The sequence below is a fragment of the Zonotrichia albicollis genome, chromosome 25 (assembly GCF_047830755.1).
Source record: "Zonotrichia albicollis isolate bZonAlb1 chromosome 25, bZonAlb1.hap1, whole genome shotgun sequence".
Taxonomy (NCBI): domain Eukaryota; kingdom Metazoa; phylum Chordata; class Aves; order Passeriformes; family Passerellidae; genus Zonotrichia; species Zonotrichia albicollis.
In genome coordinates, this window is record NC_133843.1 from 3,142,098 (window position 1) to 3,167,719 (window position 25,622).

Genomic DNA, 25,622 nt, shown 5'->3' on the forward strand with positions numbered 1-25,622 from the left:
TTCAGCCTCTCCTCACAGGACTTCCCCAGCTCTGTGCCCTTCTCTGGAAATGTTTCAGCCCCTCAATGTCTCTCTTGTGAGGTGTCCAGAGCTCACAGAGCACTCGAGTTCTCCCCAGTGCAAAGCAGGAGCATCACATCCCGGTGAAGGGATGGGATGCTTGCACAGAGAGGAGTGAGATATTCCAGGGTGGGTGAAAGTGTTGGGATGGGGCATCGGTGAGCTGATGGAAAATGTTGAACATATTTCCTTTCACAACCAGAGCGCAGAGAGAGTGAACTGCCCAGTGATAGCGGTCAGATGGTTCAGCTCCAGGGGACCCTGGGAGCAGAAATTACTTGAAAGCCGGGTCTTTGAGCTTAAAAACCCCCATTACACAACTGATGAATGGCCTCGCTTCAAAAAGTCATTCATGGTGATCAAATGATGGTGTCCCACGTTCGGGATAATGGCCCTTCCCCGGAGATCGGGAGGGTTTCAGTCCGAGCTGAACCCTTGAGTAGGAGCCCTCCTCTCGCTGGAGCCTTTCTCCTTATTAGCCCCGGAGGGAAAAGGATAAAAAATCCATGGGATAAGAAAGCTGTGATAATGGGGCGATTGTCAGGCAGGCCCCGGAGTGGAGAGAACAGAGGCATTTCAAAGAATATTGCTGACAAGTGGACTTTGTCATGCACAAAGTGCTTGAGATTCACCACAAACAAGTGAGAAAAAGGCCTCATTTGGGGGATGGGGAGGAGCAGAACAGGGGGGCTGAAGAGAAGGTCAAGGAAAAGTCTGTTCCCAGTAAAGACACAGAGCACTGTTGAGTCTTACTGGGCAGCTGTCAGCAGCCTGACCCTCAGATCCTCTTTCCCAGTAGCTGCAGCGTCCAAAAGCAGCAGAAATTGATGTTTTGTGCATCCGGAGGGATCGCCCGAGGTTACCTTTGACCGCTGAAGACCCAACTAAAGCGAGCATCAGACATGCCTGTAGTAAGGGAATGCTGAAATACCGAGTGTGTGTCGCCCAGACCCCGAGGAGAGCCGGGGCACACTCGTTTGTCACCTGCTAAAGTGACAGGAGAATGACACCGAACAATCCCCCTGCCTTCGGCGACCTTGCAGAGGCGGCTTTAGGGGATGGGGAATGCTGAGATTCCAGGAGCGCACACACCTGACGAGCACTCATCAAGAAGCTCCTAGAGACGCTTAATTAATTTTTCACCCCCGGGAAGCAGAGGTGGCTTTAGGGGATGAAGAATGCCGAGATCCTACGGGCGCACACACCTGAATTCTCATCAAGAAGCAGCAAAACACTGCTCCTAGAGACAATTATTATTTCACCCCCAGGAAGCAGAGGTGGCTTTAGGGAACGGGCAATGCCGAGATTCCAGGGGCGCACACACCTGATAAACGCCCATCAAAAAAGCAGCAAAACACTGCTCCTAATTAATTAAGGCGCTAATTAATATTTCACCCCCAGGAAGACGGGGCGACCCCGGGCCGGGAGCAGAGCACTGCTCGGAGCCGGGATGTGCGGAACACCGGCAGAGGTGTTCATCCTGGGGGCCGGACCAGCACCTTCCCCGGTACCGGAACACCGGCACATCCCGGGGCACACCGGCACGGTCTCGGGGGCCGGACCGGCACCTCCCCCGGTCCCGCCCCGGTCCCTCCCATCCCTCCTGGTCCCTCCCATCCCTTTCGCCGCCGCCGCCGCCGCCGCGCTGGCTCCGAGGGGCGCGGGTAGGTGCGGGCGCGGCGGGGTCGGGGCTGGGGCGCTGCGGAGGGACCGGGGAGCCCGGGGAGGGTCCGGCACCACCACCGGCACCGGTACCGGGGCTCCCGGGCAGCCGTGCGGGCGGTGGCTCCGAGAGAGCGGCTACCGAGCGCCTTCCGGGGAGGGGACGGCGGGACCGGCTGTGCTGTCCCTGCCGGGCTCGTCTTCCCTTGGCTCTGTCCCCGCTGTCCCCGCGGGTCTCAGCGGTGCCAAGGGGTGGTTGGCTCCGTGGCAGAGGGGTTTGGGTGCTTCCCCGGGCTGTATCGCTGCCCATTTAGAGCCCAGCTCCCTGCACCGAGTTACGGTGCCCCTGTGCCACCGCTGTCGATGCCCTGTGTGGCCCCCGAGCTTCCCTCCATCCTAGCACCGAGAGCTGTGCATGCTGCCGCCCCCAAACCCTCTGGGTTGAGGCTTGTTTATTGCCACCAGGGCTTGGGATAAGCGTTGAGCTCAGGCAAGATGGGGTTAAGAGCGGAATGTGGTCCGAGGGACACTTGGCAGAGCTCTGGACATAAAGCATGTGTCCCCCATCCGAGGACAGTGGAATGAGCAGCATCTCTGTCAAACGAGCTGTTGTTGATGGGTCTGTGCTGTCCTCCTGCCAGTCATTCATGCAGGGAAAAGCACGGTCCAGCCTTGGTTTGTTTCCTGGTCTTTGAAAGGGAACAGCTTGGAGATGGCACTGGCACACAATGGGACCTCAGTTGAGGACAATTAAACATAATTTCTCCCGAAGTTATGTAATAGGCAGAGGGCATAAAGCACTCTGTCTGCTCTGTAGGTGCATGGTTCTGTGCGTGGCACAGGAGGGGATGAGTGACCTTAACCCTACCTGGGAAGCCCCAGGGAGTGGGGCAGCTGTTTCTGTGGGCAGAGTGGTTTGGGGCAGGTACAAGCTTGGAGGACAACAGGGTTCACAGCCAGGGAATCCACAGCCTGAGGGAGGTGGCATTCAGGAGGGTGCAGACCGGCTGTGGTGGCTGGCAGCACCCCAAAGGGGAATGAGGGGACACGGAGGTGTGGCAGCAGCAGGTCTCGGGGAGGCTCCATGCCTGTCTGATTCAGGTCTGAGCCTGCCCGGTGCCTGAGGCAGGGTCTGGCTGCTCCATGGCCTGGCTGGGATTAACCACTGCTCCATGGCCTGGCTGCTCCTGTTCTTGGCTGCTCCTGTTCTTGGCTGCTCCATGGCCTGGCTACTCCCATGGCCTGGCTACTCCTAGTGCTGGCTGCTCCATGGCTGCTCCGTGGCCTGGATACTCCTAGTCCTGGCTGCTCCATGGCCTGCCTGCTTGTGGTCCTGGCTGCTCCATGGCCTGGCTGCTCCCTGGCTGCTCCTACGGCCTGGCTGCTCCAGGACCTGGCTGCTCCTGGGCCTGCTTGCTCCTGGTTCCTGACCATGTCCTGGAGTCCCTTGCCTGGCCCTGGCACACAGGTGGCCCCACAAGGAGCGAGGTGGTGACAGCATCCCCAGTGTGTCCATACAGGCCTGGCCTCAGGAGCAGGGTGGAGGCCAAGCCCTGCGCTGTCCCAAGGTTCCTATGGCTCAACATAAATTCCTGCTGCCTTACAGGGAGTTGTTCAGCCACCTGTCTGTCTGTCTGTCTGTCCTCCTCAGCTTGCTGCTCCCCCAGCCACCACCATGTCTCGGGGCTCCTCTGCTACCTCTGTGGATGACAAGACCTTGCTCCTGGAGTACCGATGCCACCCAGTACGGTCAGAACCCCCCAGCCCGACACGTTCCTCTGGGAAGCTCAGCCCCACCACGGCCCCCAGTTCCACCCCAGTGTCCCCCCTGGGCTCCCCCACTTCAGCCGAGCCCCGCCGCATCGTCCTGAGCACGCACAGCCCCGCCGCGCTCAAGGTGGGCACGCAGCAGCTCATCCCCAAGAGCTTGGCCGTGTCCTCCAAGCCCAAGAACAGCCCCTCCAGGCCCCAGAGCTTCGGGGGGAGCCGGGAGCCCCTGAGCCCCGACCCAAAGCGGGCGGCCGTCCCCGTGCTGGCCCTGCAGGCAGAGGATGAGGATGATGGCGGAGGGGCCCTCAAGCGCAACCTGAGGAACATGTCCTACCGTGCGGCCATGAAGGGGCTGGGGGCTGACATGGAGCCAGCCAAGGCCCCACCATCACTGAAACCCATGTCTGAGGATGGCAGCGACCTGCCTGACCGCAGCCCCGGCAGGAGCAAGGTGGGTTTATCCCCTTCTGTCACCCCTGTCGGGCAGGGATGGGGTCCTGCTTTCCTGGTGGTGACAGAGGAGCTGCAGGGCCCTCAGCTGCAGTCAGTTCTGAGCCTGGTGTGGTGCCTGGTGCCTTGGGAAGCTCCATGTCACCAGCAGATGCTGCAGGTCCCTGGAGAGGCCGGGAATAGCTGACATGGTTTTGGTGGGGAGTGGAGCTGGATGTTTGCAGGGTGGGGCTGGCTGGGAGAGTGGCTCCAGTCGTACACAAACATGGGTGAAGCATGTCTGGGGAAAGGGAGACTCCAGAGCAGGCAAAGTCCAGGTGTGAGAGAGATTTGACAGCAGCAGTGCAAGTACAGAATGGTTCTGAGCGTGACCCTGGTTATATGGGAGGTGAAAGCTGAGTCACCTGGGTAAGGCAAACAGAGCCCACACAAAGCCAGGCTGAAAGAACAGGGTGGTGTGGGCCAGCTGGCACAGGTAACTCCCCCTTTTCCTGAAGGAGTTTTCCCAGTGCCTCAGAAGTGTGGTAACCACAGCAGGCTCTCCTCTTGCCTTTGCAGAAAACCCTCGGCAGGAAGCGGGTGCAGAAGCGTGGTGGCTCCTTCAAGGACCGTGAGTGCTCCTGTCCCCTGTTCCTCCACCAAGCAAATCCCTGCAGGGCTTTCCCCACTTTCCCCATGGGCAGTGCTGCTCCCTGCCCATGGCTTTTGTTTCTGTTTCCCTGAAGCAACAGCAGCATTGCTGCCCTGTTATCCCACTCCTGGGGCTGATAACACTGCCGTGGCTCCCAGGGAAAACGGGAGAGCTGTGGGAGGCTGCTGGGAGCAGCAGCCGCTGGGTAATCAGTGCAGTGCAAAGTCCAACCTCATCAGGGAAGTTTCTGGCCGGAACTCGTGGCTCGTGGCCAGCAGGGCAAGGCAGCCGTGCTGGGAAGGGAAGCCATGAGCTGGGAGAGGCTCCAGTGCTGTCCTGACCCCGTGTCTTGTCCTCTGCAGAGCCCCAGCTGTACCAGGAGATCCGTGAGAGAGGCCTGAACTCTGTCAGCCATGAGTCAGACGAGGACTTGCTGGAGGAGGCCCTGCCAGAGGAGCCGTCCCCGCTGGGTGCTGCCATCGTGGTGCAGAGCTACCGCCCGGCCCAGGTGACCTGGAGCCAGCTCCCAGAGGTAGGGGCTGCAGCCTGGGGGCTCTGAGAGCCTCTGGGGGGATAATTCCTCATCATTAGTGCTTGTACTGGGCTGGCTGGGACACACAGGATCTGCCCAGGGTCATTGGTGCTGCTGTGGTTGGGCTTCACCCACCGCTGAGGGAAGGCAGGTGCTCCTTGCTGGGCTTTCCCTGTGGACTTTGGGGAGAGTAATCTTCATCCAGGGAGAGTAATCTTCACTCCAGGGAGTGTAATCTTCACTCCAGGGAGTGTAATCTTCATCCAGGGAGTGGCAGCAGCTGCTGGGGGCTGGATGATGCCGGAGTGAGTGGTGATGGTGTGTGATTGTATGTGATGGTTTCTGATGGTTTGTAGTGGTTTGTGATGGGTTCCTTTGGTGTGTGGCGGTGTGTTGCAGTGTGTAATGGTTTTGGTGGGGCTGTGATGATTTCTGATGGTTTTATAATGGTTTGTAATGGTTTGTGATGGGTTCCTTTGGAGTGTGCTGGTGTGCTACAGTGTGTGATGGTTTGGGATGGTTTATGATGGTGTGTGCTGGTGTGTGATAGTTTGTAATGGGTTTTGATGGTTTGTGATGATGTGTGATAGTGTGTAATGGTTTCTGATGGCTTCTGATGGTTTGGGTTGGGTTCCTTTGCTGTGTGCTGGTGTGTGACAGAGTGTGATGGTGTCTCATGGTTTGGGATGGGTTCCCTTGCTGTGTGCTGGTGGGTTGGGCCGTGGGGTGGCTGACACAGCCCCAGACTGCACTAGAGGGCGTACAAGCACCGTGGTTCTGCTCATCCCCAGGTCCTGGAGTCGGGCATCCTGCAGAGGATCTCCCCCGAGGAGCGCAAGCGGCAGGAGGTGAGAGAGCCCTGGGCTGTGCCAGGGAGCTCAGTGGGGGCACCAAAGGCTGTGGGACACACCTGGCTCTGACAGGGTCTGCTCCAGGTGGAGCTGGGCTGGGCTCAGCTCAAGGTGCTGCTGCTTCCAGCTGCTCCAGGGCTGGGCAGTGCTGGGAGGGCTCACCTGCACTAACTGCTGGGGAAACAGCTCCACTGGATGCTGATGGGAAGGGAAAACATCCTCATGCTGTGGCTTTTTAACGACTGAGTGTCCTAAAACACACTGGGATTATTGGTATTGGCCAGGTGCATGAGGTGACACAGAGAACCCACATGGAGCCAAGTAATTTCCAGTGGCTCTGTGCCAAAGAGTAGAAATAAGATTTAACAATTAATTCCTGGCTTTTTCCACGGTTGCATCTTCCCTGCTTTCTCCAGGCCATGTTTGAGATCATCACTTCTGAGTACTCCTACATGCACAGCCTGAACATCCTGGTGAGCCACTTCATGAGGTCAGAGGAGCTGAAGGAGACCATGACTCAGACAGAGCACCACCACCTCTTCTCCAACATTGGGGACATCCTGACAGTCAGCAAAAGGCAAGTGGGGCCTGGTAGGGGACCCTGAGCTTTTTATTGGTAGTGCTAAACCAACCATCCCTTGGATTGTTGAAGGGACTCACTGGGAGGTGGGGAGGAAATGCCTTGGGAGCTGTGTCCGTGTGGGAAGGCAGCAGGAGGAGGATGCAGCAGCCCTGGGAATGGCTCTGGGGGTGTTGAGGGCTTGTGGCTTCCTGACGGGGCAGAAAGTAAAACTGATGGAGGGCTGAGGTGGAGGAGAGATCCTGTGCAGGAATGGAGGAAGTGTGTGCCTCTGGGGAAGGCGTGGGTGTCTCAGCTGCTGGAGCTGCCCTGCCAGAAAGGATCCAGGCCCCAGCTCCTCTGGGAAAACTGGGGAAAAGCAGCAGTGGGAACATTCAGTTTGTCCAGTGAGTCATGTGAGCTTGTTTAAATTCTCTCCTCAGCTTCTTTGAGGACCTGGAGAAGCGGCACCAGGAGCACCTCCTGATCCCTGACATCAGCGACATCGTGGAGGAACACGCCTCGAAACACTTCAACCCCTACATCAGCTACTGCTCCAATGAGGTCTATCAGCAGAGGACACTGGATAAGCTGCTGTGAGTACAGGGCTTGGGCTGGCCTAGGAGTTGCCTCAAAGGGCTCTGGGCTCCAGGGACTGCAGAGATCCATAGCACACAGGGATTTGTTCATCTCCAGGCCAAGTCTGAGTCTGTTATTGGTACATCTGTGGCTTTACCCACCTTTTGGTGGGCTCACCATCTCTCTCTGGGTGCTTTTCCACCACCTGCTGTGGGATCAGTCCTGTTTCTGCCCAGCCTTGCACTCCGAGCCTGGCAGAGCACCCTAGGCAGTGCCATCACTGCTCTGCATTTCCAGCGTGTGGAGAAAATCCTGACAGCTGAAGACCAGAGTTAATGGAGCTTTCTTATCCTGTTCCAGAACCACAAACCCCTTATTTAAAGAGACCCTGAAACAAATTGAAAGGAAACCAGAGTGTGGAGGCCTGCCAATGATCTCATTTCTCATTCTGCCCATGCAGAGAGTAACACGACTTCCTCTGCTCTTAGATGTAAGTAGTCACACAGTAGCACTGCTTGGCACCTCTGAAGAGGTGACTCTGCTATTCCCTTTGTTTCCTGAACCTGGGACAGCCTCTGCTTGGACTTCCAACCCTCTGGAGCTGGGCCCTGGGTGCTCCTGTATTCAGGAGAAGCATTTGGATAACTCTCAGGCACATGGTGGGATTCTTGGGGTGTCCTGTGCAAGGCCAGGAGTTGATCTTAATGGATCCCTCCCAGCTCAGATTTATATCCAGAGCAATCTGCTTCTCTGGGGGGTGTCAGGTGTGCAGCTTAAAGCTCTGTGGATAACGCTTCATGTCTTGGTGCCACCCATCTGAGCCACCTGAGCTTCTTCTGTGCCATGTCTGGGTCCCAGGGTGGGGTGGCACAAGTGTTCTGGTCAGGCAGCCCAGGAATGGAAAGCAAGTCTTGCATTCTTCATGGAATTCTACTCTAAATGGCCAAGCTGCTGGATGTGGGATTTCCAGTGACTGCTCTCAGTCTGTGGGGGTTGCAGGGCTGAGGGCCAGGGGGTGGCCAGGCACACACCAGACATGAAACTCCCAGATTCACATCTCCCAGCACTGTTAAACCTTCCTGTGACCACTGGGAACAGCTCAATCAACGTGTGGCATCCTGAAGTCCCAGGGGAATGGCTCATGCTCCCTTCTCTGGGGTGCAATGTCACTAAAGCTTCTTATCTTGGAATTCCAGACCGTGCAGCAAAAAACAAACGCGCGCACCGCAGCGTACGGAGCTGCCACCCGCGCTGTGAAGGCCATCAGCAAGGTGAGGCCCAGCTGCCAGCCCTCCACCTCTCCTCCTGCCAGCTCAGCCCTCTGCAGCACTGATCCAAAGCTGCCATTCTGGCCTCTCATTTCCCTCCCAGCATCAGTTCACTCGAGGCTCCCCTGCTCCAAACAGCTGCTGGATGAACGCACCATTTCCCTTCTCAACTTTGTCACCTGATCTTGGTTTGTTCCTTGTTCTTGTTCTCCTTCTTTCCTCTTTGGCCCATCTTTATCCTTCCTGAAGCAGCTCTCACCATGGTGTTTGGGGATTTGGGCAAAGGGCAGTGAATGAAGCAGAGAGGGAAGTGTGGAGTGCAGAGTGCAGTAGTCATGAGCTGTGCCCTGTCTGTGCTCCTGATCTCATCTCCCTGTTTTTTCCACCATGCCAATGGTGACTTCCTTTCATCCCCCTGAGGAGCAGCTCTTGGCAACACATTCCTGCTGCTCCCAGTCTGTCCTGCTCTCACATCTGAGCAGAGTCCTCCCCTCTGTGTGATTGTTCATCCTCCTGCCTTGAGCTCTTCTCAAATGATTAATTCTTCCTCCTCCTGTTGCTCCTCAGTTCTGGTGCAGGTTCACTTGAGTCCTTCTCCAGGCAGAGCCCGTGTGCCATCTCTCTCCAGGACAGCATCCCACTGCCTTTTCCCAACCTGGCATGAAACCTATGCCAGGAATTTTCTGTCTGTCTTTCCTGCTCAGGGCAGCAGGACAGTCCCTAATGCTGAGGGTGGCGTGGGAGATGGATGGGCTCTGTGTCTGACTCTTCTCCACATCCCTTGGGATGTTTTTCTCTTCCCAGCTGGTCAAGAGCTGCAATGACGGAGCTCGGGCTATGGAGAGGACAGAGCAGATGTACACCTTGCAGAAACAGCTGGAATTCGGGAAGAAGAAGGTGAGGCCTTGTGGAAGTGGTGGTGGGAAGTCTTCTGGGGCTGTTTAGACAGGTCAGACCCATGTTGGGAATCCTTCTGGGAAGTCTGGAGTGGTCTTCCACTGGGCAGCACTGACAGAACCAGAGGACACAGTCTCCAGCTATGTCAGGGAAGGTATAGGTTGGATATTAGGAAAAAATTTTTCACCAAAAGAACGATAAAGTACTGGAATGCTCTTCCCAGGGAGGTGGTAGAATCACCATCTCTGGAAGTGTTTAAATAAAGCCTGGACATGGCACTTGGTGCTGTAGTCTGGTTGAGGTGTTAGGGCATAGATTGGACTCGATGATCTTAGAGGTCTCTTCCAACCTCATTATTCCGGGATTCTGTGACTGTTGGATGCAGGCAGTTTCTAAAAAGTGTAGTAAAGCCATGACAGTTGGGGTCCAGAGGGTGCATCTCTGGTGTGCTGGAATGGGGTGCACAGCCCCCTGGAAATCCTTTTTAAAAGACCCTTAAATGTTGTGACAGTGTTCACAGGGGTCTTAGGTTGAGGGAAGAGACGAGGATCTGACCCCATGTTTTAGAAGGCTTGTTTTATTATTTTATCATATATGTTGTATTAAAACTGTAATAAAAGAATAGAAGAAAGTATTTCATCAGAAGGCTAGATAAGAATAGAAAAAGCAGGAATGATAACAAAGGCTTGTGTCTGGGACAGAGAGTCCGAGCCTGCTGACTGTGATTGGCTATTGATTAGAAACAACCACATGAGACCAATCACAGATGCACCTGTTGCATTCCACAGCAGCAGATAATCATTGTTTACATTTGTTCCTGAGGCTTCACAGCTTCTCAGGAGAAAAAACCTTAAGGAAAGGATTTTTCATAAAACAGGCCTGTGACAAAACGCATGTGGTGTGTCCATCCCAACTGACCCCAGGGGCCACTGCAGGCTCACTCCTTGCCTTGATTTTGCCTGCTGCTCGTGAGCAGGGCAGTGCCTGAGCCTTTTCTGGTGCTGTTCCAGCCTTTCCCTCTGATCTCGGTGTCCCGGTGGCTGCTGAAGCGGGGGGAGCTGCACCTGCTGCTCTCGGAGGAGGCTGGAATCTTCCGCCGCGGCGCTGGCCGCCTCTGCCACCTCTTCCTCTTCAACGATGTCCTCATCATCACCAAGAAGAAGAGGTGAGGGCCCTGCCTTTCCCTGACTAACAGCTAGGGGGATTAAACTCCAATTTCCCCAGCAGAATATTGGAATAATTACTAGTATAGCCAGAGTGGATGTGCCTGAGCTTGTCTGGCCCTTGGTAGCGGCACTTTGGTGTTTCACCTCAGAGACACTTTTGGCTGGCTGGGTGTGTGGTGTTTCACCCCACAGACACTTTGGGCTGGCTGGGTGCTGCAGTTAGCACATGGAGATAAGTCCAGGCCTGCAGGAGCTCTGGTGGTGCTGGGATGGAGCTTCCCCCCGTAACAGGGGCTGCTCCTCAGGTTTCCCTCTGGTGGAGAAGCTTTGAGGCGATGGTGAAGGAAAGGAGTCGGTTCTGATGGAGGGTTTGGATCCAGAGCTTTATTCTGGCCCACAGCCCCTGAATGCAGCACCAGCTCCAACAGAACTCCCTGAGTCTGTGGTTCCTGCTCCTTTAACCCCAGGGAGAGGGGCAGGGAAGGGGTAGGGAGCCCCCAACCAGGTACAAGGGACAAAGTACACCTGGATGGCCCAATGCCCCCCAGGGGTAGAGGGCATCCTTTGAATCTGGCAATCACTCTGGAATGCCAGGATTGACAGACAGTGCTGGGAGGGGAAAGGAGAGGTGACTGACACACCTGGCAAGGAATTATCAGGGGAGGGACCCGAGGTTCTGAGGTAAACCCTGAAATCACAATGCAACAGCAGAGAAATCTGTGAGATTTCCCTGTTTCCACCTTGTCAGCTAGAAGTGTCCCACCAGTGGCTTTGCCTCAGTAGGTGGGTGACCAGCAAATCCCCAGAGCCATGTCCCACCCTGAGCATCAGCTCCAGGCTGCTCTGGCAATGCTGAGCCTCCTGTGCTGCGAGCTGGGAAGTGGCCCAGGCCCCACACTGATCCCATCTGTGCCGCAGTGAGGAGAGCTACACGGTCATGAACTACGCCACGCTGGACCAGGTCACCGTGGAGAAGGTGGAGAGCTCAGAGCCGCCCTCCCCTCCTCCTGGCAAAGCTGGTGGGCACCTGCTGCGAGTGGTGCTGGAGAAGGACAGCGAGGGACGGCGGGAGGAGGTGGTGCTGTCAGCAGAGACCCTGTGAGTGCCACGCTGGGCTTTTGGGATGAAGTGGGAACCCCACACTGGGATTGTGCTCTGGCCCTTGGAATGAGCTGGGAATCCTCTGAGGCGTCTGTGACAGTGTTCACAGGGGTCCGAGGATGAGGGAAGAGACGAGGATCTGACTCCATGTTTCAGAAGGCTTGATTTATTATTTTATCATATATATCACATTCATACTATACTAAAAGAATAGATGATAGGATTTCATCAGAAGGCTAGCTAAGAATAGAAAAAGAAGGAATGATAACAAAAGCTGACTGTGATTGGCCATCAATTAGAAGTAACCACATGAGACCAATCACAGATGCACCTGTTGCATTCCACAGCAGCAGATAACCATTGTTTAGGAAGAAAAATCCTAAGGAAAGGATTTTTCAGAAAATATCATGGCTACAGGCTTCTGCAGATCTCCCTTCACCCCCACACTCCTCCTCCTAGAAATTGGGATGTGCACAGCCTTCTCCCAGGCTCTGTTCCTTCCTCTCTCCTATATTTCCCATACAATGCCCATATCAGCTTCCCCTGTCCAAGTGAAGCAAAGCAGCCAGGCCGTGTGTGCCACTTAGGAAGTGTCCTGACATTGAATAATCTGATCAATCTGACTTCTCTGGGAAGCATTTATCCTGCTGGGAATGTCCCAGCTGCTGCTGGCCACAGGGATGCTGTCCTAAGGCTCTCTTTGTGTTTCCCTCTGGCAGGAGTGACCGAGCTCGGTGGATTGCAGCTCTGATGCACAGGGAGAAGGAACAGCCTGACACCACTCCCAAAGGAGGTACCATGTGCCCAAGGGCAGCCTGGCTCTGCTGGGATTCCCTGACACACCAGAGCATTTGCAGGCCCAGGTTTCTGCCTGTTTCTCCCCCATTCCTGGAGTGGAGAGGAAAGCCCCACACTGTGACCGTGTTCACAGGGGTCCGAGGATGAGGGAAGAGACAGGGATCTGACTCCATGTTTCAGAAGGCTTGATTTATTATTTTATGATATATATTACATTAAAACTATACTAAAAGAAAGGATTTCATCAGAAGGCTGGCTAAGAATAGAAAAAGAAAGAATGATAACAAAGGCTTATGGCTCGGACTGTCTGTGATTGGCCATTAATTAGAAACAACCACATGAGACCAATCACAGATCCACCTGTTGCATTCCACAGCAGCAGATAATCAATGTTTACATTTTGTTTCTGAAGCCTCTCAGCTTCTCAAGAGAAAAAATCCTAAAGAAAGGATTTTCCATAAAAGATGTCTGTGACACCACGCCTTGCTCCTTAGGAGTTGCCTCCCATGAAGTTATCAGTCACAATTGACCTTAAATGCGTTTCCTGGGAGGCACAGTGGAATTCCAGGAATGCCTTCAGCTGTTGTTAGAGGAGGTTTGACAAGCTTGGAGGGATAAGGGGCAGGGACAGGAGGAAATGGAGCATGCTGTGCTGTGGAGCACTGGGTGGGGCGTCATGGCCTCTGCTCACTGTCCCTGCTGTCCCCTGTCCTGCAGACCTGAGCCAGGTGGAGATCACCCGTGCCTACCTGGCCAAGGAGGCGGATGAGCTGTCACTGCAGCAGGCAGATGTTGTCCTGGTGCTGGGGGAAGAGGATGGTGAGTGCCAGGGGGCGTGGGGCTGGGTGTGGGGCAGGCTCTGACCTCAACAGAGCTGGGGCAAGGAGAACCTTCAGTGATCCCTGGGGACTGGGTTTTAGCAATTGCAGAAGCTTCTAGGCTGCTGGTGAGAGCTGTGGCACTGACTGGTGCTGTGTCCCAGCAGGTGACAGTGGCTCCTGGGGTGCTGAGGGAGGTGGCACTGCCAAGGATCTGTGGCCCTTCCTGGCCCTGTCAGAGCTCTGTTCTCTCCTAAGCTATTCTGGGGGGATCAGCTGCAGGATGGGGAGCAGGGCTGGTTTCCCCCAGGATCTGTGGCCCTTTCTGGCTCTGTCACCTTCTCTGTTCTCTCCTAGGCTGGTGGTGGGGGGAGTGGGGCTGGTTTCCCTGTGTTCCATGGCCTTTCCCGGGGACTGGTTCCCCCAGCTTCCATGGCTGGTGCTGGGGGGGATCAGCTGTGGGATGGGGAGCAGGGCTGGTTCTCTAAGGTTCCACAGCCCTTCCTGGCCCTCTGTTCTCTCCTAGGCTGGTGCTGGGGGGAGCGTTTGCGGGACGGGGAGCGGGGCTGGTTCCCCCAGGCCTGTGCCAGGCCCATCACCAGCCGCGTGGCCGCCGAGGGCAACGTGCGGCGCATGGAGCGGCTGCGCATCGAGACCAACGTGTAGGGACAGCCCGGAGGGACCCTCCTCTGCCTCAGGGAGCCCCAGACCCCTGCAGACTGAGCCCACGGAGAGGAGGCACAGCAGAGCCTTTCTTCTTCAACTGTGCTTGTGCCAGGCGGCAAATCTCATCAACCAGGATGGGTTTGTGTGGCAGCAGTGATGCAGCAGCTCTGCTGTGAGAGCTGGCACTGAGCACTCCTGGCAGCACTGGCACTGGTGACCTGGAACAGGCTCTGGGAGCAGCCAAGGGCTTGGCTCAGTCTGGGAAGCTGGAGCTGTTCTGGGCTCTGAAGTGCCTGTGCCACCATGGAGCTGTTCTGGGCTCTGAAGCGCCCGTGTCACCATGGCCAAGCTGGGCTCTGCCACCATCTCCGTCCCTGCAGCACCTGCTGCACACCTGGTGTGGGGAGAGCACACCCCAGCCAGGCTGTGTTTGGAGCTTCAGTCCACGTGCTTGGCTCATTCCTCAGCCCAGTTTTTGCTGCTGTTTCTCTTTTTTCTGTCTCTGATGCCCACAATAATTATTGGGCCCTTTGGGCAGAGCTGTGCCCTGCACAGGTGAGGTGATGCCAGACACCTTTGGGTCACGTGATGAAATACTTGATGCCAGAGTTGTTCCCATGGAGTCAGCTCTGGGATGTGCTCCAGGCAGAGGATGAGGAGCAGTGCTGCAGCTCCCACCTGCCTTTCCCTGCTCCCAGCTGGGGAGGGGGCTCAGCCCCTCACACCCCATGCAGGGGACATGGCTGCTACAATTTTGGGGTGCCAAACTTCACATTCACTGTTCTGATCAAGCTGTTCAATTGTAAATTCACAATAAATTCTTGGGTACCAATGGACCATGTGTTCTCTGTTAGTGGTGAGTGTCCCTGAGCATGAGAGCTGCAAGCATAAGCCCTGAAATGAAGCTTCATTCTGCTGGTGGTATTGCATGTTCTGACACAATATCTACACCTCATGGAACACCCTCCTGTCACCTGGAGCAGCTGTCAGGTGCATTTGAGTGAGACAGACAAGATAAGTAGAAACTCAGCCAGGCTTTCTGTTTATTTCTTTTAACTGTGGAGAAAGTAACATTTTTTTCATCAGTGCTAAATTAAAGAAGATCCAAACATGGAGACAGTACAAGAAAAGAGGAAGCAAACAAAATGGATTAAGAAAATATGAACAGGAAAAGAACATTATATAAAAATACAGGTACAGGGTTTGCTCTGAGCAGCTGCCAGGAGTCCTGGAGCTGCAGCTGGAAAGGGACAGGATGGATCCATCCCCATGGTTAAGGCTGTTCCCATGTTCTTCTGGAGCAGGGCCAGCATCTCCACTGGCCTCCTCCTCCTCCCAATCACTGGAACCTTCCTGTGATGGCCCAGGAGCTCCAAGGCAAAGGGGAGCTGAGGGATGATTGTCTGGAGATGAGCAGCACCACTGGCAGCGCTGATGGGCTCATTTGGCACATGGACAAAATCTTCCTGCTCCCTGCTCATCCCACACCCAACCTCAGCAGCACCATTTTGGTCCTTCACTACATACTCATATTAACATGGTTTCTTCACAAGAATGATAGCTAATGTTTAAAAAACCAAACTGTTAAGGAAGAAATAAAATCAGAAAGGAATTAGCCCAAAATGAGAAGTTCTATACAGATTAAAATAGCTTCCATCAGGAAAAGAAAGAATTCTTTTATTATTTTCATGTTGGCCCCTGTGGGAATAATTTAAAGGCCAAGTGCCTGGGCAGGGCTGTGCTGCAGCCTGTGGGGATGGGATGGGATTGATGGGATGGGATGGGATTGATGGGATGGGATGGGATGGGATGGGATGGGATGGGATGGGATGGGATGGGATGGGATGGGATGGGATGGGATGGGATGGGATGGGATGGGATGGGACTGTCCCTCTCCTTTGCAGAGCTGGGGTTCCTCTGGCTGTGGCTTCCCCTGCCCAGGAGCTTTGTGCTAACAGACAAAGGGGGCCCTGGGCCCTGGCCAGGGTGATGTGGTGACACTGGAATGGTGACATTCCCCACTGCTGCATGTGCCCAGCTCCTGACTATGACTGGCATGGCAAAATAACTCAGGATTCAGGGCTGGGATTTGCCTTGACCAAATGAGCCAGCTCTTTGTCTCCATTCCATGCAGAATCTCTGACTTCCACACTCCATTTAGGCTTCCTTCTTCTTGGAGTAAGTGACACGGGCAGCATCATGGGCTGGCAAACTCCTGGCATGAAGAACAGGCTCCAGGCCCCGATAAGCTTGTCCAGCTCAGCCTGTTCTGTCAGCAGGAACCAGCTCTGGAGCCCTGCGTGTTTTCCCCTGGTAAATGGTCACTTACAGTAAAACACCATGGAAAAATCAAATTAAAAAAATTAATTCAAGTGAGGTGGTGCATCCACAGGAGGCCCAGTCTCAGGAGAGCTGACCATCAGTCCTGACAACACTGTGGTGCAGCTTCCCATAAATATTGATGCATAAATACCTGATTTGGACCACGATTTCAGCCCCCTCCCCAAGCCCAGCACCCAGAAGTTGAAGGCAGGCCAGCAATGTGTCACACGCTGTCAAAGTCCACTGTCCCCTGAGCAGAATTGATCCCTCCTGCCCTGGTCACCTGGTCTCTGGCCATGGGCAGGGCACACGTGTCCTCAGGGCCAGCCCGCGCTGGCACAGTGAACTGGTTATACTGGGAGCTTCAGCCTCGCTCAGACACCCCAAAAGCAGCAGCTGGGGCTGCCAGGAGATGAGGGCTGCTCGTGTGGCTCAAAAATGAGTTCATTACAGGTCATTGGCTTCTTCAGGTGGCTGCTTGGTGAAACCAAGGCAGTGCTGCCACAGCAGGACCTACTCCTCTGCTGGCTGGAGCCCCTCCAGGGCTGGTGGTGGTGGCCTGGTGGGTGGCAGGGACTGCATGGCTGCAAAACAACACAGGACAGGTCCAGGACAGGGCAGTCCTTGCTGTGGGCAGCCCTGCTGCAGGGCTGACACTCTGCAATGCTGCCAGGCCTGGGCCCACATTCCCTCCCCATTCCCCTCCCCACTGGGAGCACTGGTCCCAGTCTGTGGGTTTGGGTCAGACCCTCCTGCCCCACACCCAGCACCCACAGGGGTCACTCTGAGCCCACAGGGTTGGGCAGGGATGAGGAGGGGTGAGGTTTCACCGTGGTTGGTGCATGGAATCAGCACCCCAGCTCATGCTCAGAGTGGGATTTGTGCCCTGGCTGTTTCAGGGACACATTTATGGCCAGGCTGCTAAACAGCTTCAATTTGAGACTTCACAACCCTCCCTGGTGGCTGCAGTGACAGCAGACAGGTCAGAGCAGCTGAGGGGCTGGGCAAGAGGCAGGTGCTGCCCTCAGTGCCTGGACTGAGCTGATTTACTGCTCCCAAACCCCCCATGGAACCCAGGCACAGCCTCCCCTCAGGTTTTGTCCCCCATTGTCCCCTCCCTGGCCTCACCTTCGCGGCAGGTGGGTCCCGTGTGGCCGTGCAGGCACTGGCACTGCCCGTTCCTGGCGTTGCAGTAGGAGCTGCTGGGGGCACACTGGCATGCCAGGCTGCACTCGGGGCCGAACTGGGTGGGCTGGCACTCTGCAGAGGGAACGGAGCTGCTCAGGTGTGCTGGAATTCAGGACATCCCTCTGTCCTGGACTGCCAGAACCCCTGCCAGAGAGAAACCCTGGCACAGAGCCCAAAATACCTGTGGTTTTGATTATGACCCATGGAAAAAACAACTACTAACCTTATATGAGGATCTGCAAGCCACAAAAGTCTAAGTAGAATAATAGCTAGTTTGTCATGGGGTGAAAAAAATACATTTTTGGGGGTTTTAGAATGGGGGTTTGGGAATTGTTTATCCAACAGGTGATTGTTTGATTGGTTTCATGTGAATTGTTTTGACTTAATGACCAATCAGTGCTAAGCTGTGTCAGGGCTCTGGAAGGAGTCACGAGTTTTCATTATTATCTCTTTAGCGTTCTATAAGTATCCTTTCTGTATTATTTAGTATAATATAATATAATATAATATAATATAATATAATATAATATAATATAATATAATATAATATAATATAATATAATATAATATAATATAATATAATATAATATAATATAATATAATATTTATATTAACTTTTAAAATGAAAATAAAATTATTAAAATAACAAATTAAAATTAAAGATTTAAAATTTAAAAATTAAAAATAAAATAAAAATAAATTAGAAAGAAATGGATTAAAATAAACACAAAATAATTAAAATAGAAAAATAAAATAGAAAAATAAAATAGAAAAATAAAAAATAAAATAAAATATATAATATAATAAAATAATAATAAAAAAAATTTCTGAGAACATGTAGTCAGATTCATCATTCCTCCCTTCACCTGGGAACCCCCCAAATACAATATGCCACTGCCCCTCTCACCCTGTGAGGTGACACACACCAGAAAAAAGCCTCTCCCAGCTCACTGGGAGCAAACCCCCCATCACACAGCCCCTTCCTCCCCTGCCCAGCCGGGCTCAGCTCACCTGCAGCACAGGTGGGGCCGGTTCTGCCCGGGGGGCACAGGCAGCGCCCGCTCACCGGGTCACAGGGGACATCGCTGGGGCAGTCACAGAGATGCTGGCACCCCTCTCCATACGTCCCTTCCTTGCAGCCTGTGTGAGACACAGAATCCAGCCACAGAATCCAGCCCCTGCTCTGTGTGTCTGGCCCTTGGGATGCCCTCAGGAAGGGCGAGGAAGAGGATGGAGGTACCTGTGTGACAGCGCTCGCCCTGCAGCCCCGGGGGACAGCGGCAGCGCCCGGTGACGGGGTCACATCCTGCGCCGTGCTCGCAGTCACAGCGCTGCTGGCAGCCCTCTCCGTGGAACCCTGGGGGACAGCCTGCGATGGGAGAAGCTCATAAGAGAGGGGGCGAGTGGAAATCTGCAGCAGAGTTCCAGCCAGCCCGGCAGTGAGGAGCACAGAGCCCAGCTTGTGCCCAAATTCTGCCTGAATTATGCCTAAATTGTGCCCGACTTGTGCCCAAATCCTGCCCAGATTGCACCTAAATTGTGCTCAGCTTGTGCCTGACTTGTGCCTGACTTGTGCCCAAATTGTACCCAGCTTGTGCCCAAATTGTGCCCGAATTGTGCCCAGCCCTCCAAGCCCCACGTTCAGCCCCACAGGGTTTGCTCAGTACCCAGCACCCAACACTCACTGTGCTCGCAGAGGGGCCCGTAGTGGCCGTGGGGACAGCGGCAGGTGCCCGTGGCCGGGTGGCAGGTGCCATTGTGCAGGCAGGGGCAGCGCAGCTGGCAGGAGGCACCAAAGCTTCCTGGAGGGCATTCTGTGGGCAGAGGGAGAGGCAGAGCTGCTCAGCATCCCCACAACTGAGCTTCAGAGGGCTGCCACAGGTGGGCTGACAGAAAGTGGACATGGGATGTGAGCTCCACAATTAGACAGGATCTGATTGTGGAACTTACAGGATTGGGGCCAGGGTTACCTGATTCACAGGATTTTCCCGTCCACCCTGGGGCACAGGAGCAGGAGCCATCGGCGGGGTGGCAGAGCCCCCTGTTGTGGCAGGAGCAGCGCTGCTGGCAGCCCGGCCCGTAGTGGTTCTTCTCACAACCTGCAGGGCCAGAGGAGAGGTGACATATTTTATGAAAAATCCTTTCCTTAGGATTTTTTTCTCTTGAGAAGCTGAGAAGCCTCAGGAACAAAATGTAAACAATGATTATCTGCTGCTGTGGAGTGCAACAGGTGGATCTGTGATTGGTCTCATGTGGTTGTTTTTAATTAATGGCCAAACACAGTCCAGCTGTCTCAGACTCTCTCATCAGTCACAAGATTTTATTATCATTCCATTCCTTTCCATTCCTTGCTAACCTTCTGATGAAATACTTTCTTCTATTATTTTAGTATAGTTTTAATATGTCATTTTCTTATAATATAATATAATATAATATAATATAATATAATATAATATAATATAATATAATATAATATAATATAATATAATATAATATAATATAATATAATATAATATAATATAATATAATATAATATAATATAATATAATATAATATTTAATGCTAGAATAACCAGGGTCCTGCCTCTACAACGCAAGCTTACATCCATACATTATTAACAAATCACCAATATATGACAAATCAAACAAGCAGAGTATTAAATATAATAAATAATAAATAAATAAATAAATAAATAAATAAATAAATAAATAAATAAACTATTTAATATATGTAATATATTATATTATATTTTATATAAAATGTATAGAAAATATTATATTTTATATTATGTAAATTATAATATATATCATAAATCAGCCTTCTGAAACATGGAGTCAAGATTCTCATCTCTTCCCTTGTCCTGTGAACACCACCACAGGCACAGGGAGCAGAGATCTCAGGGCAACAAAATAATTTCCTGCCCAGGATCTTTCCCAGCCTGACAGCCCTGATGCACAACACTTGCCTTGCTCACACGTGGGGCCAGCTCTGCCCGGAGGGCACACGCACTCTCCAGTGACAGGGTGACAGGGGACACCGGCCCCACAGGGACACAGCCCTGCACAGTCCTGGCCGTAGCGGCCAGCGGGGCATCCTGGAGGGAGGAAAAACTCAGTCAGGCCAAAGCAGGGCTGGGCAGGTGGGAAAGGGAAGGTTCTGCACAGCACTGGAGCTGAGTGATGGGATGAGAAGGAGCCTCCAGCCCTGCCCGGCTGTGCCACAGGATTATGGAATGGTTTGGGTTGGAAGAGAGCTTAAAGATCATCTGTTTTCAACCCCTTTTCCATGGGGACACCCCTCACTAAGCCAGGCTGCTTCAAGCCCTGTCCAGCCATGGCTGTACAGCAATACAGCACCATGTGTCAGGAGAAATCACTTTATCATAAAATAAACAGAGAAGAAAAACATTTCTGTGGCTAAGGCAGACAGCAAACTGTCTGTTACAGACATCTTTTATGAAAAATATTTTCCTTAGGATTTTTCCTCCTGAGAAGCTGAGAAGCCTCAGGAACAAAATGTAAACAATGATTATCTGCTGCTGTGGAATGCAACAGATGGATCTGTGATTGGTCTCATGTGGTTGTTTCTAATTAATGGCCAATCACAGTCAGTTGGCTCGGACTCTCTGTCTGAGACACAAGTTTTTGTTATTATTCTTCTTTTCCTATTCTTAGCTAGCTTTCTGATGAAATCCTTTCTTCTATTCTTTTAGTATAGTTTTAATGTAATATATATCATAAAATAATAAATCAAGCCTTCTGAAACATGGAGTCAGATCCTCCTCTCTTCTCTCTACCTGAGACCCCTGTGAACACTGTCACAATTGTCATCTGCAGGCTCCTGCCCTGGGACACAGGGCAAGGCACTACTGCCTGGACAAGTGGACAAAGGACACAGGGAGCCAGTCCTTGGGGTCAGTCCTTCCCCAGGAGTCAGTCCTTGTTCTGCTCCTCATCCCTGTACGAGCCTTTCTGCAGGCCCGATCTGCCTCTGCCACCCCTCATCCACCCCTGAGGAGGCTCCCCTGCTTTGCCAGCCCCCGTGGCTGGGGCAGAGCTCACCGATGGCGCAGTCAGCCCCGATGAATCCCGCGGGGCAGTGGCACATCCCCGTGGCACCGTCACAGCGTCCCCCGTTCCTGCACCGGCACCGCCGCGCGCAGTCCCGGCCGTACCAGCCCGGCGAGCACTCTGAGGGGACAACAAACAGAGGCTACAAACACAGGGAGAAGGTCCAGACAGCCTGGGGAAACCCATAGGTGGATGTGGATGGATGTTTCACCCAGGAGGAGGCAGAGTTTTCTGTCTGTGCCAGCCCCAAAGCACCCCGAACTCTCATACATACATCCCTCATGGCACTGGGATCTCAGGATGGCACAGCCAGCACAGGGGATGCAGTGGGAGCAGAGTGGTCCCCATACCAGCCCGGGGAAGGGGAAAACAAACACAAGGAGAAGGTCCAGACAGCCAGGGATATCCACCAGGTGGATTTGCATGGATGTTTCACCCAGGAGAGTTCTGTCTGTGCCTGCTCCAAAGTACCCAGAACTCACTCACACACACATATCCCTCATGGCACTGGGATCTCAGGATGGCACAGCCAGCACAGGGGATGCAGAGCAGGACTCACCCAGCTGGCAGGCAGGACCGTGGAAGCCAGGGGGACAGACACAGGCCCCGGTGACAGGGTGACATTCCTGGGTGGCTCCGGAGCACTGGCAGATCTGAGCACAGCCCTCCCCAAAGGTCCCAGGCAGGCAGGCTGTGAGGAGACAGGGCACCAAGGTGGCTCAGGAGCCATCCCTCCCCTCTCTGCAAGGCTTATTTTAAAACGTTTTATTTTAAGCCAGGATTTAGAGAGCCTTTTATGGCAGTAAAATTCTCCGCCACCCAAAAAGCAGAGGGACTCTCATGCAAAGGGGTCATTCACTCCAGGAAATACTTGGACTGAAAGGAAAGGCGAGTACTTAAAGGCATTAAATGCCTTTTGCTGTGCCAGCCCTTCCTGCCCTCACATTTCTGCAGGCTCCACACGCAGACATAGCAAATTCACCACTGTCCTCTGCGTCAGGAACGTGCTCACACACCTCTGTCTCTTCCAGACTTGCTCCTACCCACAGGAGCTCATTTTAACAGTGATTTATTGCTAATCCTCTGGCTAAACACCCAGCTCTGCTTTCCCACTTGGCTCCCTCTGCCTTGCTAACATTCCACAGGCATGCACTTGGTGCCAGCCTGGGAATTGCTCCTTGGCACAGCTCTGCTCTTGAGCTGGTTTTCCACGGTTGGGACGGACAGAGATGTAAGATTTTTGAAGTTAGGTCGAGGAATTTGGGGTTTATTGCAAAGGGCCTGGGTGCAGGGCCCTGCTGGGAGCTGCAGCCACAGCTCAGAGCAGGCCCGAGAGAAGAGAGGGGCAGAGAGGATGAGAAGGAAAGAGCGTAAAAGGGTAAGAGAGCAAAAGCATAAGAGAGTAAAAAGAGGTACGAGAGTAAAAGGCAAGAGCTAAGACCAAGAGGGCGAGGTTCTCGTTATAATACAATAAATCTTCTTCTGTGTTGGATATTCTGATTTTCACTAACTAATCTAGTACAATATACAAATTTTTATAGCATTTCTATATAGCTTATAAGAATCACTACATTACTATACTGTGCTACATTTTAAACTTTAAAAATTACTCTTTGGACTTATTTTGCCAAGCTGGCAGGGTCTGCTCTGACCCTTGGACCTGTCTGCAAGCAGAGGGTATTGTTTCATCAAAAGGGGATCACCTTCAGCCAGCCACACCATTGTTTTCCAGTTGTTTAGTAACTGAGGGATCTCAAAGCTTGCTTTCATTTCAATCTCACTTATAGTTTCTATATTCTCAAAATCTTTCGCCAAGCAATCACATTTACAAGGCTTTCCTGTTTCATCTTCCCCAACATTTATCTTTCTTTTCCCCTTCTATTTTCTACAGGAATGGCTTGGCCCACCCCATTCCCAGGGCCTGCAGCAGGACCATTCCCATCTCCGTACGTTTTTCACATCCAGAGCCGGTCAGTCCTGGCGGGCAGCCGCACTGGCCGGTGACGTGGTGACAGGGCACTCCCAGGGGACAGCCACAGCGGCTGGCACAGTCCTTCCCAAAGAAACCTGGCAGGCAGGCTGTGGGAAAACAAACAGTGGGATGTGAGCCTGCTGCTGGTGGGGTTCTGGAGAGTTTGAGGCTTTATGTGCTGACCCCCCAAGAGAAAACGGCGTTTGACCTGAGGCCGTGGAGAAAGCTTCCAAAATTGATTGATAGCACTGAGATTGTGGGTGTGGAGTTGGTTAGAATTGTGTGATATTACATGGTGGGAAACTTAGAGTTTGGGGTTTTAGAACATGGTAATAAATATGGAGAAAGATGGAGGTTTTAGGGTGGAGGCTGCTCCTCCTTTTTCACCCTCTTCCTTCTTCTCTTCTTCACCTTCTTCCTTCTTCTCCATAGGTTTGGTTGGTTTTGTGTAATTGCACAGAAAAGTCCACATTGCAGACTCTGAGTGATTAGTTACTGTGTTAAAAGTGAAAATAATTAGGTGTCATTTCTTAAATGAATAGTTTAGCTTTAAAACACCTTCTAATAAAAGATAGTTGGCCATTTTGTGTCTTTTTAGTGAAGAAATGCAGAACTCACTGCTGTGAGTTAATATTGATAAATAACATTGATAAAACACCTGAGTCTGAATGTGAACCACTGTCTCAAGTGCCTTCAATCTTGACCTCAGCAGAGGAAAATGGAAGCTGAAAATGGACATTCTGCCTGGATTTAAGTTGTTGCTATACCTGGAAGCCATCAGAGCCTCCTCTGAGGGGCTCCTGCCCCAGTGCTGAGCCAGCCCAGCAGCATCCTGTGTCACAGCCTCAAAAGATTTTGCCAAAACTTGTAATTGCCATGCAAAATGAGGTTTTCCTCTTCCCAGGCTCTGGAGCAGCAGATGTTCCCCTGTGTTTCCCTCACCCAGGGTGCTCCTCACCTTTCTCACAGCGCCGGCCCCTCCAGCCGCGGGGGCAGTCACAGGCACCGGTGACGTGGTGGCACGAGACGTTGTCCCCACAGTCACAGAGCTGCTCACAGCGTGCCCCAAACAGCCCCTCTGGACAAGCTTCAGGGATGGAAACATAGCAGAGAGGACAAGTTGCACAAAAAAAGTGACTTTTGGGGGCTTTTTCCCTGTAGTTCCAAGAGGACTGGGTCTGGATCTTGTACACACACAGGCAGGTTGAAATACAGCCATGGTGAATGACAGGACCCTAGTTTGGTTCTTTTTAAAAAAACAACAGAACTTCTATCTTCTGGGTGGGTTTTTTCATTAATTTATATTGGAAGAAATTATAGAAGTACTTTAGACTGCCTGGTGCCCCGTGCTGCTGAGGCTGTGTGGGGTTCTGGGACTCCATGTGACAATGCTGGGAGGGAACACTGTCCCTGAGGATGTGGCAGGACCCAGTGAGGTGACTTAGAGTTTGAGGTTTTAGAATATAGTAGTAGGAGGAGGAAGCTGCTCTGGGTGTGCACCAGCACTTTCAGGACAGCCCTCAGATGACAGGAACAAGGTAGGGTGGAACTGGATGATCTTTAAGGTCCCTTCCCACCCAAACCCCTCTGCAATTCAATGGAATGAGAAAGGGCACTGCAAAACAGGGGCACAGCCAAAACCACAGCACTGCCAGCTCCCTGCTGGCTGAAATTCTGAATTTTTTGTCTTTGCTTGAGCCTTCAGACCCTCCCTGTGCAGCACCACGGTGCCCAGATGAGCCCCACTCACCTGTGTCACACTTGTCACCGGTCCAGCCGGGCTGGCACAGGCAGTGCCCGGTGCGGCGGTCACAGAGCCCCCCGTGCTGGCACTCACAGCTCTGCTGGCACTCCAGGCCGTGCTGGCCCTGGGCACAGGCTGGCAGGGGACAGGGTGAGACACTGCCCTGGTTCCCACCCTCCCAGATCCCACCTTCCCAGATCCCCACACCCGCAGCAAGGACCGAGCACCCCAACCCCTCGCGCATCACCTCCAACCTCCACAGCAAAACTGGTGGAGCTCTGAGATGCTCTAAAATGCTGAGAATTTTTGACTTTCTGTACTGACAGGCTTCCAGGAGAACACTGCATTCAACCTGAGGCTGTGGAGAAGCTTCCAAAATTGATAGAACTGGGATTACAGGTGTGGAGTTGGTTAGAAGTGTGTAATATCACATGGTGGGAAACACAGAGTTTGGAGTTTTAGAATATAGTGATATATATAAAGCAAGATGGAGGTTTTAGGGCAGAGACTGGTCCTCC

General features: G+C 52.9%; 2 protein-coding genes across 3 annotated transcripts in view; one reads left to right on the forward strand and one right to left on the reverse strand.

Moving 5' to 3' along the window:
• The first annotated feature begins 1,650 nt into the window (after positions 1 to 1,650).
• On the forward strand, positions 1,651 to 14,644 carry ARHGEF16 (Rho guanine nucleotide exchange factor 16). The gene is made up of 15 exons (XM_074558552.1): positions 1,651 to 1,724; positions 3,374 to 3,943; positions 4,501 to 4,552; positions 4,936 to 5,105; positions 5,897 to 5,953; positions 6,373 to 6,533; positions 6,959 to 7,111; positions 7,455 to 7,584; positions 8,291 to 8,365; positions 9,167 to 9,259; positions 10,270 to 10,424; positions 11,344 to 11,523; positions 12,246 to 12,319; positions 13,042 to 13,143; positions 13,669 to 14,644. Exons 2-15 carry the CDS (start codon positions 3,398 to 3,400, stop codon positions 13,806 to 13,808), a joined length of 2,088 nt encoding a protein of 695 aa, XP_074414653.1. The 5' UTR covers positions 1,651 to 1,724; positions 3,374 to 3,397; the 3' UTR covers positions 13,809 to 14,644.
• Positions 14,645 to 14,827: 183 nt separating this feature from the next.
• The window catches only part of MEGF6 (multiple EGF like domains 6), a 91,980-nt gene continuing 81,185 nt past the window's right edge, over positions 14,828 to 25,622 (reverse strand). For both annotated transcript variants that reach the window (XM_074558550.1, XM_074558551.1), the window contains 12 exons: positions 25,111 to 25,239; positions 24,319 to 24,447; positions 23,339 to 23,467; positions 21,948 to 22,079; positions 21,380 to 21,508; positions 20,284 to 20,412; positions 19,289 to 19,417; positions 19,004 to 19,132; positions 18,559 to 18,687; positions 18,330 to 18,458; positions 17,259 to 17,390; positions 14,828 to 16,714 (listed from right to left, as the gene is read on the reverse strand). In XM_074558550.1, the coding sequence (XP_074414651.1) occupies positions 16,644 to 16,714; positions 17,259 to 17,390; positions 18,330 to 18,458; positions 18,559 to 18,687; positions 19,004 to 19,132; positions 19,289 to 19,417; positions 20,284 to 20,412; positions 21,380 to 21,508; positions 21,948 to 22,079; positions 23,339 to 23,467; positions 24,319 to 24,447; positions 25,111 to 25,239 (1,496 nt within the window). In that variant the 3' untranslated portion in view covers positions 14,828 to 16,643. The remainder of the gene's footprint in view (positions 16,715 to 17,258; positions 17,391 to 18,329; positions 18,459 to 18,558; positions 18,688 to 19,003; positions 19,133 to 19,288; positions 19,418 to 20,283; positions 20,413 to 21,379; positions 21,509 to 21,947; positions 22,080 to 23,338; positions 23,468 to 24,318; positions 24,448 to 25,110; positions 25,240 to 25,622) is intronic.